Source organism: Phaethon lepturus, unplaced genomic scaffold, assembly GCF_000687285.1.
Source record: "Phaethon lepturus isolate BGI_N335 unplaced genomic scaffold, ASM68728v1 scaffold26954, whole genome shotgun sequence".
Taxonomy (NCBI): Eukaryota; Metazoa; Chordata; class Aves; order Phaethontiformes; family Phaethontidae; genus Phaethon; species Phaethon lepturus.
The window spans coordinates 43,159-53,907 of record NW_010533002.1 but is presented as its reverse complement, the minus strand read 5'-3'; the positions used below and the strand labels follow the sequence as shown (position 1 = coordinate 53,907).

The following is a 10,749-nucleotide window of genomic DNA, read 5'->3' as shown; positions in this document are numbered from 1 at the left end:
GCAGGAAAAATCTTCACTCCATGCAGCAGAGCAGCCAACACCTTATGAGCAGAATGCCAAGGATCCACATGTTCAGGAGTGCAATGCAGAAAAACATCATACTGCGGAATTAAAAAATGAGCAATTTGTACCCAGACCTCCTACTCCAAAATGTGTTGTTGACATTACTAATGAAAACAAGTCTGAAAAGGAGAGCCAGAATAAAGCTGCAAGTACCTTTGGTTTGCAAACGGTTCAGAAAATAGAATCTCACAGCAGCGACTTAAAACAGCAGTTTGCAAATTCAAATTTCCTTGAAGCAAGAAAACAGGAAACTGATCAAAGTTGGGTTAGCAGTGGTGTTAACAAAACAGATTTGATACAACCTGGGGTCGTAAAAACGTTGTTGGTAAATGAACACTTAAATCCTGAAAAAGAGAAAGTGCAGTATGGCTCATTTATGTCTTCGTTAAATGTAGCTTCTCTAGCAGAAGAGAGTAAACTGCATAAACAAAGTCCAGTCCCCGATTCTGTGAAGTCAAAACCTAGTGCTTCAGTTGATCATCCTAAAACAAAGTCACCCGATGTTAAGCCTAAATTCACCCAATCTTCTGATACTGTGAAGTCTAAGGTTAGTTCCCAAAACAGCCATGCTACTGGATTAACAAGGTCAGCCAATAAAACTGATCATGATTTGCCTAGGTCTAGTTTTCATCCAGTTCCAGCTAGAGTTAGTGCTCTAGAAGCGACTAAAAGTCCTCTTATCATTGACAAGAACGAACATTTCACGGTGTACAGGGACCCCACTCTGATTGGACAAGAAACAGGAACTAATCACATTTCACCTTATTTGCATCAGCATAATTATCCTCTGCATTCCTCATCCCACCGAACCTGTTTAAATCCAAATGCTCATCATCCTGCATTAACTGGTTCATCCCATCTGCTAGCTGGGTCTTCGGCTCAGGCTCCCTTGTCCGCTATTAACACTCACCCCCTTAGTACCGCATCTCACCATTCTGTTCATCACCCTCATCTACTTCCTGCAGTGTTACCCGGAGTGCCTGCTGCCTCCTTGCTGGGTGGCCATCCGCGACTAGAGACTGCTCATGCTAGCAGCTTAAGCCATTTGGCGTTAGCACACCAGCAGCAGCAACAGATGTTACAACACCAGTCTCCACATCTTCTTGGACAACCTCATCCTTCTGCTTCCTATAATCAGCTAGGGCTTTATCCAATTATTTGGCAGTATCCAAACGGAACACATGCTTACTCAGGACTCGGTCTGCCCTCCTCCAAATGGGTCCACCCAGAAACTCCTGTTAACGCGGAGGCTTCCTTGAGAAGGGTAAGTTGAACTTGTTTCTTAATGATGTATTTTGCTGGGCTTGATGTCTCCCAACAGTGGTTTTCCAGGTACAGACTTGGTAGTTTGTATCGCAGCGAGTGTGCGGTGATGGTGGGTTTTTTGAGTAGGCAGAGAACTACGAATGGAAATCCAGTAGTAACTGCTGTCTCACAGTGGACCTGAGTAGGGAGTTCTTCCAGGCCTTGATTTCCTTAAAATACTTTAAAGACAAAATGTTTGGTTTTGGTCTATGACCAACTGAGATCAACCAGCTGGTTTGGAACCTCTAGTCCGCTGCTTGCATATTTGCTACCTCAAACTACGAAAACCATTAGTTAAGTTAAATACTAGGAGAGGTAGGACAGCTGTCTTCATAGTGAAATTTGAGGTATGCTTGCTAAATAATGGAGAAAGGCCGAGACAGGAGGAGTCCTAAATCCAGTGGGAAGTTCTAAAGGGAAATACTTTGGCATTTATAAACCTTTCTTGCACTGTACACCCGTTTCTCTTGCCTTTACACCTGTCCCTGTACCCTCTCCTGGCACATCTTTGTCTCCCCTGCTGTTCCTGTTGACCCACATCCCTGCCTTCCCATCTGCTTTCTGCTCCTCTGTATTCCAGTCAGGGTGATTGCTCTGTCTGTATGCTGAGTATGACAACTGCAGTCTCAGAAGAAATGGTTTTTGTTTTTCAGCCTAGCGCCCAGTGCGGTGGCGGCGTTTGGCAGGCAGACATGACAATTACAGGAAAAGTTTTCTCAGCTCCTGCGGGCTTGGGATATGGCATGCTCATTGCAGGCACCTTAGAGGAACAGTGTAAGATGAAGCATGTGTAACGCAGGCAGAAACTTTGGAGTGCCAGCTTCAATCAAACCTCCACTGAGCATGTGCATATTAGAGGCTTACAACTTGGCCTAATTTGGGCAGATTTTCACAGGGACTACAAAAGGCATGTTGCTGACAGTGGTCCTTCTGCCAAATCGCAAGCCTTTGCGTCAAAGCGTGGAGTTTCTGAATGGTTATAGAGATTTTTTTCTTTTTCATCATGGGGAAAGCTATTCTTCCCCAGCCTCATTCTTGAGAAAAGCCAAACCATTGTGGCTAAGTCTTTCCCAAACAGTCAGTTTGAGTTGGGCTTGTAATATGAAGGCAGTTTGATCTAGAATGTGATAAAGTCAAAATGCAGCAGAGAAGAGCCTAAGAGAAAACTATAGGTGGCTTTATCTTTTCATGTTGCTGCCTGCTCCACCCCATGCTGAAGTCCATTTTGAAGAACTTAGGATAGACTCTGTTTTCACTTTGGCTGCCTGAAGTATGCAGCCCTGCATACCGAGGCACGTAGCTTTTTAATTATGTTGATATGTGGCAATTGTCTTGTGGTGACTTGTCTTCTGGTTCTTGCACTGGAGGCCTTTTTAAAATATGTCTTAGAAACCCAGAATGGGCGTTTCCAAAATGGGTTTGCGTGGATGCCACAATCACAGAAAAGGATCTGTGTTTCAGCTGTAGCAGCAGCAGCCGCCCTCAGCTCAGGGCTGAGCCATGTCTGTGCGCTGAAGGAAGTGTGGCCCCGAGCCCACCTTTTCCTACTGTCTGCGTGTGGCTGTGGCAGCTCCAGCCTTTGGGCTGGGCCATAGATGGTTGCAGGTGGAGTCAGGAAGCTGTTTGGGCAATGCTTGGTGCTCAAGCAGATGCTCCCAAGCTCCTCTAGGGAGAAGGTGACGGGCCTTTTTTGCATAATACTTTAATACGGCTTACAGGCTATTCGTGGGAACTCACCACAGCGTGGGAACTCCAGGCCTAGGAAACGTGTGCGCTAAAACTTAGCGCAAACCCAAGCAGTTGCTTTAAATATTCAAAACTATAGAAGTCAGAACTTCAAAGTTGTAGCACCTGCAAATCTATTCTGTGCTGCGTGCCTGTGTCCTGAGAGCTCTTGGCTCCCCTTCTGCTGCAGCAGTTCTCAACTGGGAGTCACCAAGACCAGGGAGGAGAGGGATGGACTGGTGAGGAGCAGAGGAGTGGAAGAAGTTCTGGGCAGTGCCACGAGTTAGGGGTGGAGCAGCGCTGAGGGGCTTTGGGCTGCGCGTGAGAGTTCTGCTCACTCTTGTCCCAGTCCCTTCTTGGCTTGTCTTTGGTACTAAACCACCACTTCAACAGGGTGCCCTGCCTTTCCGCTCCGCTGCGCACGTTTCTCGTAAGCGGGCTTGGAGGAGAGAGGGAAAAGGGAGAGGGATGGAGAGCTGTTTGTGGTCTTTCCTGCAGAGTTATTATACAAGTTTCAGAGAAGACAAAAAAAAAAAATAGAAACTTACCCAAGTAGTGAATTTAAAAAGTTTCATAAATTAAAACTATCATGGTGTGTGTAAATGAGGAGGTTGGTATTGCCCGGCTTTTGAGTATTTGGATACACAGCACAAAATCGTGCATACTGTGTGTTTTCCATGCTGGCAAGTATGGCAGGCGTGCATGCTAATGATTTTAATATTGTGCTGCTGATGAAATTATGCCAAATAAAAATGTCTGGCAAAATAAAGCAGATTAATTAGGATTATCGTACTTAATCATTTGGTTGGTGGACAGAGAGGAACCGTCCAGAAAAGAGATACTTCTATCCCTTATATTGGGATTTGTTATAAAGCTGGAGATGAAATTGTTTTCCAGAAATACTAAACTGTATTTGTCTTTTGAAAGAAATACTCCTTGCAATTCATTGAAGAGCTAATGGTCTGTGTACTAGTAACTGAAGTTAAGTGCTGTCAGATTATCATTGGTTTGCTAATTTTGATGAGCTTGAGATGCCGTTCTAGAATTAACCATTCATGCTGAATATGTAAAAATTAAATGGTTCTAAGGATGCTTCTGAAACAGTGTAAACTATTTTGTATTCCACTAGTCCAGGTGAAGTACAATCAGATGTTCCAGTTGATCAAAAAGTTACTTAATTTACTACTTGAAGTAGTAAATTTTATTTACTGTGTATGATTTGATGCTGAAATACATTACTTCACTTTGATCATTGGTAGGATGTGATACAGTAATCCTTGTGGTCCCGTGATTATTTTGAAACCTCATTTCATTTTTTTGTTTTGGTTGGTGTTAACAGAATACTCCCAGCCCATGGTTACACCAGCCCACCCCGGTGACCTCAGCTGACAGCCTTGGTTTACTGAGTCACATTCCTGTGCGACCATCCAGTGCAGATCCCCTTCGGCCTCTCAAACTGACAACGCATTCCAGCCCGCCATTGTCCAAAAGTATCGTAGAGCATCACAAAGAGTAAGTTTGCTGTTTAAGTCTGTGTGAGAGGGTACGTTTCAGCAGCTGATGTTGCCTTCTAGCTGCTCCTTGTCTTTTGCCCGCGATAGAGAAAAGCTTGTTAGTGTGCTGCAAAACAGACTCTGCCTTGTTGACTTGCAATGGTACTTGAGTTCCCGAGTCATCTGAAGACTTTGGAAAATTGTACCTAATAGAAAGAAAAGTTTATTTTGTGTTAATAGATAACTTTGGAGCATGGGAAGAAAGGTTTTCCGTTTAGCATGTTGTGCTACATTCAGACTAACCTGTGTCTGCTTAACCTTTTTCAAACAGAGAACTGGAGAGGAAAGCGTTTATTGAACCTTTACGTTCTGTTGCAACTGCACCAGTAAAGACAGAGCTAGAGCAGAGCAGAACGCAGACAGCGAAGGAGAGCCATATGCACAGACATTTTGCAGATCCAATGTTGAACCAGCTCCCGAGGCCACCACAGGAGACTGGGGAGCGGCTGAGCAAATACAAAGAAGAACACAGACGGATACTCCAAGAAAGTATTGAGGTTGCTCCTTTTACAGCTAAAATAAAGGCACTGGAGGGAGAGAGGGAGAACTATTCTAGGGTAACGTCCTTATCTTCAAGTCCCAAAAGCCATTCAGTAAAATATGACAAAGATGCCGAACGCTCTGTGTCAGAACTGTATAAAATGAAGCATTCAGTTCCACAGAGTTTGCCGCAGAGTAACTATTTCACCACCTTGTCTAACAGTGTAGTAAATGAACCGCCAAGATCATACCCGTCAAAGGAAGCTTCGAGCGCGTATGTTGATAAGCAAACTAATTGTCCTTCAACAGCAGCTAGTCCCCAGTCTCTCCCCTCTTATATTTCTTCTCTTTCAAAACCTCCACCTTTAATTAAGCACCAACCAGACAACGAAGGCTCTGCAAGCAAGATACCTGAGCAGCTTTCACAGTCAGTGCAGTCTCACTCAGTAAATTCTTTTAGAAGTGACAGCAGGAGCCCTACTCAGTTGTCAATCTCTTCTTCAAATACACTCCGGAGTATGCCTGCCTTGCATAGAGCCCCTGTGTTTCACCCCCCTGTGCACCAGAACCTGGAGAAGAAGGAAAGCAGCTATAGCAGCCTTTCACCTCCAACTCTAACCCCCGTTCAACCTGTTAATGCTGGTGGTGGCAAAATACAGGAGTTGCAGAAACCACCAACTTTAGTGCCTGAGCCTAAGGAAGCTCAGACTGTTTACAAGGGCACTTCTGAACAGAATTTATCAGAAATCTGGAAGTCCAGTAATGCCCCAAATAACGAAAAAGGGGATTGGCACGTTGAAAGAATGAGTGGAAAGTCACAGTCGGCTACAGCATCTGTTATTGTGCGTCCTCCTTCTACCGTGAAATACGATAGTGTTCCAGTAATGCAGTCTGCTTCCAGAGATCGAGTTAGTGAGAGATCTTCAGCTGTGACAAATCAAGCAGATTGCCTGAAAACAGCGGAAGCCAGAGAGACTGGAAGAATCATTCTGCCAAATATGAACTCAGACAGTGCTCGCACACAGTATGAAAAGAAATTTCCAGCTGTCTCGCAAGGCAGCGCTCCTTGTGCTGTCACCCCTACCACAACTATGATCTGCAGTACCAAAACGGATGTCACCGCATCAGCAGCAACCACCACCAGCGTGTCAAGCTGGGGTAGTGCAGAAGTGACTTACTCCTTATCGAACGCGGTCTTGGCCTGCACGCCGCTGGAGTGTACCGCCTCAAGAGCGGCAAGTCAGGCGGTGGCGCAGACCCAGGAATGCAAGGTCAGCACTCCAGCTCCGGTTACGCCCGCCGCTGGCAAGACAGGCAGCACTGCTCAGCCCAGCCTGGGATTCTCCACCTCCACTGACTTTGTCCATTTGAAAAAGCACAAGGCAGCCTTGGCTGCAGCTCAGTTTAAAAGTAGTAACACCAGTGAGACCGAGTCCAACTCTGTGAAAAATCAGACATTTTCAACCTCTCTCTCCCTAGACAGTGCTATCGTCTGTAATACAATAAACAAAGCGAACTCTGTAGGCAGTGGGCAAACTTCCCAGACGAGTCAGCCAAACTACCACACTAAACTGAAAAAGGCTTGGCTAACAAGGCATTCGGAGGAAGATAAAAACACTAATAAAAAAGAGAATTCAGGGAACAGTGTTTCAGAAATTATTAAGCCATGTACTGTCAATTTAATAGCTTCTACATCAAATGATCTGCAAAATAACATAGATAGTAAAATCTTGGCAGATAAGTTTGTGAAGGAAGATAAGCACCCTAGGAGAAAAGCAAAACGAACTTACGAGTCTGGCTCTGAAAGCGGAGACTCTGATGAAAGCGAGAGCAAGTCAGAGCAAAGGACTAAACGGCAGCCCAAGCCAACTTACAAAAAGAAACAAAATGATTTGCAGAAAAAAAAGGGTGATGCGGAGGAAGAAGTAAAACCGAATGGTGTTCTTAGCAGGAGTGCCAAAGAAAAAAGCAAGCTGAAGTTACAGAGCGGCAGTAACAGCAGTGAGTATATTAATCTGATTTGGAAGAGATGGACTAATGTGAAGTCTAACAGTGTTAATCCTGGAGGTTTGTCATGCATGATGGCTGGGAAAAGAGTTAACAAGCATGCTTGCGTAAATGAGTAGGTCGAGGTTTATCTGTCCTGAGGCCATTTGAAATATCCTGGTTTAAGAAATTCAGCATTTTGTATATATGTGTTAACAAACTGGTCCTTGGCCTAAAAATAAGCAGTAAACAAACTGGTTTATGCTGTCCACCAGAATTCAACACACTGGTGTATATAGTTGTGCCACTTGTATTGAGACAGACATATTTTAGAAGATACAATGCATTTATTTTTAGAGCATTACTGGAGGGAGAGATTCTCTGTTGTTGAACTTTAATTCATCCTTTGATCAGGAAGCCAGAGGCAGTTCCTTGAGAGCCCGATGCCACTCTGTTATGATTTGGTTAATTTAGTGAAAGGTTTTTAGAGAGAGTCATTTCACACTCCTGGCTAGTACGTGTATTACATGCTGTTAACATTTCTCTTGTTTAAGGAATAAAGAAATTTAGGGAAATACAAATTTAAATGTAATGCTGTAGCATGTAGCAGATTGTAACCAGATGTATCTGCAAAGAGAAACTGGTCTGCCAACACGAGGGATTTTATTTAAGAACTTACCTTATTTTTTTATCCCAAATTATTCTTCTCCAAGGACTATTCTTTTGGCTTTGTTCTGGTTGAGTATGAGAAAGTCTACCATTAAATTACTTTTTGCAAGAATTTTTAAGTACACGTAGTAAGAAAATGAGTACTGCTCTCTGTAATTACATTCTCTGGCTTTTCACTGCCTCGTGTATAAAGTTAATTTGGTACCTGAGAGTACTTGATCCCCAGGTTGTACTGGGTGCTGGAAGTGTTGCAGTCTGTCTGAGGTATTCTGGCTTAGCTCCAGTGATAGTACTATTACTTCCCCGCCTCCCCCCAACTAGAGGGAAGATCAAGGAGAACATGCCTCTAAAGTCTTCCTCTGTTTCACTTCTTCAAGTGAACTGTAAATATATACATGTAATGTGTTCGGTCTTTATGACCGCTGTATTGTTGCAAAAGATTTTTTTTGTGGGTTTGTTGCAGAAGGATTGCTTACCTAAGTTAAGGGAAGGCAGTCACTTCTTGTTCTGGCTCGTGGTACCTCGAGTATGAAAGTGATAGATGATAATACATTACGGAACTTAGAGTGGGAAATGGGTAGGATTTGGTACTACGTTCTGTTGCGAGTCGCACAGTGTGTGTCCTGCGCGTTAACAGGTTGGACCTGTCCCGTGGTAGCAGCTTCTGGTGTTTGCCATCCTCTCTCAAAATAATAGACCTGGGGACTTTCTGTCCGTTTGTCCTACTGGACCAATTAAATAGATGAGTGTTTCTGATACTCTTGTCAGTTTATCTTGGGGGAGCTTCACTGTAATTTCTGAGGAGAGAACTGGTCAGAGATTTTCTTACAAAAAGGACTTTCCACAAAGATTTATATAAAAACGTAGTCAGCCTTGAGGAGGTTTCAGGAAAGACGTCTGCCTGGGCTCCCCGTAGATGGCTGAAGATAACTGTGCTTCAGGATCTGGGGCCCGGTGGCAGTTGTGCAACGTGGGTGGTATCTGGATACTGCCAGGCTTGAAAACTGCTTTGTCCCGATGCTGTTTCGGAAAGCCTGTGTGCTAGCCAGAGTGCTCCGAGCTCCAGGCTGCAAGGCTCCCTCCTGCAAAGCCGGGTATTTTACAGTCCTGCAAGCGTTGGGGGTCTTCCAAGTTCCTGCCCACAGAATTTGAGATCTAGCAGCTCTTAGATGCTCTACTCCCAGGATCTCTGGTTCCAAGGCAGAAAGCATTGTTTTGGACTAGCAAACCTGTACTTGGCCTTTTCTACTCTCAAGTTTTCATCCAGTTACCACCGCCCTCCTCAGATGAGTTGGGAATGCGTTTTGTAAGCCCTGAACTGAAGCACTGGCAGTCTGGCACTTGCAAAGCTTGCACAAGTCATCTCTGGCAAAATACGGCTCTGAACCCAGGTACCAAGTCCAAAGTTAGGACCCTGACCTCTCTGTCATCCTACATCAGATCCCTGTTTACAGGACATGAACTTGCAAGAGTAGTGGTAGGTGAAATGACCTAGATAGGTACTCCTATCTACCTGCAGATAAAACTGGTGCCACTTTTAAAAGTCATTAAAATGAAAGCCTGGTAAATAACAACCGGCTTCAGTTTCAAACTGTGTATGTGAAAATTGCACCTATTACTCAATAGACTTGCTCCTCATGTTACTCTGTGTCGGATCTGCTGACTTTCGTATCGAAAATAGAATTGTACTGCCTAGCTGTGCAAAGCCACAAACTTTACAGAGAGTAAATGGATTCTGTTCTTCCTTGTGCCTGGTATTTTACATTAAGTTCAGATGAGTTACATGTGAATGGAGCTGCTCTTCTGTAATCATATCTGTAACCCTCAGCAAAAATAAATTGTGAAGTAGGATTTTTTTTTTTTAAGCTCTGCTTTCATTCATTAAGTTGTTGCATTTTTTGCATACATCTTGAAACAGAATTCAAACCTACCTTTGTTGGGGTATTGTATTCCTTTGTTTTGTAAGAATGAGATTCTGAAGTTGATTTTAGTGGAATATTCAGTGAATGATACACCTAGTAGAAGATTCAGTGTCCTAGGTATTCCTGGTAGCTCAGCAGGTAGTTAACCGTGCTCCTGCCTGTATAAGTCGAATTGGTAGCTATGCATTCTAAACTTCTGACAGGTGGACAAATGGAAGTAATAGTGAAATATGTTATGCAGGTAACAAAGGTACTTTTGGAAATGTTGAATGCCGACTGATCTGGCTGGGTTCTGCGAATAAGGGCTGCCAGTACCTCATCTGAAACTCTCCTTGCTTTTGCAGCTGGTATACCTCGCTCAGTGTTAAAAGATTGGCGCAAAGTAAAGAAGTTGAAGCAAACGGGAGAGTCCTTTTTGCAGGATGATTCTTGCTCTGAAATAGGACCAAATTTGCAAAAATGCAGAGAATGTAGGTTAATAAGGAGTAAGAAAGGAGAAGAACCAACTCACTCACCAGTATTTTGTAGATTTTACTACTTTCGGCGGTAAGTACAGCTATTTTCCTGATAATGCGGTGTTTTAACTCTTAAAAACACTGACAAAGGACTTGCAGGCTTGAAAGCTTGTCTGATTTTTACTTTTTTTTTCTGGCTCAGTCAGACTGCCTGATAAAAGGCTCTGTAATTTAACAGTATTTATATTTGTATTTCTTCTTTTGTGGATTGACTTCATTGCTGTTTAAAGCTTTATAGCAAAGACATCAGAACAGCTGCCTGATGTACCTTAGGCAAGCAGAAAATGCAGCACATCACCATTACACAGGTGTCTGACATTTGAAGTGGGATTTTCAAAAGACAAGCTTCAGTTATTCTGGACAAGTTGTACAACCGCAGAGTTGCACTTACTCGCAATTGTTCTTATGCCAGTGTATGGTGGGAATGCTGCTCAGGCTTTTCTGGGAGTTTTCTGAGGACAGAGGAGTTGTGACCTCCTTTTTCACAATGAATGGCCAGTCAAGGAAAACTGACAAGTTGGGAAGAAAATT

The 10,749-nt window shown here is 43.6% G+C and overlaps 1 protein-coding gene across 1 annotated transcript in view; it reads left to right on the top strand.

The window, feature by feature from the left end:
* Window positions 1-10,749, top strand: part of JMJD1C (jumonji domain containing 1C) — a 57,013-nt gene that overhangs the window by 24,560 nt on the left and 21,704 nt on the right. The window contains 4 exon segments of the mRNA XM_010285048.1: window positions 1-1,327; window positions 4,433-4,605; window positions 4,918-7,124; window positions 10,048-10,249. The exon segment at window positions 1-1,327 is cut by the window's left edge and continues 23 nt beyond it. Coding sequence (XP_010283350.1) covers window positions 1-1,327; window positions 4,433-4,605; window positions 4,918-7,124; window positions 10,048-10,249 — 3,909 coding nt within the window.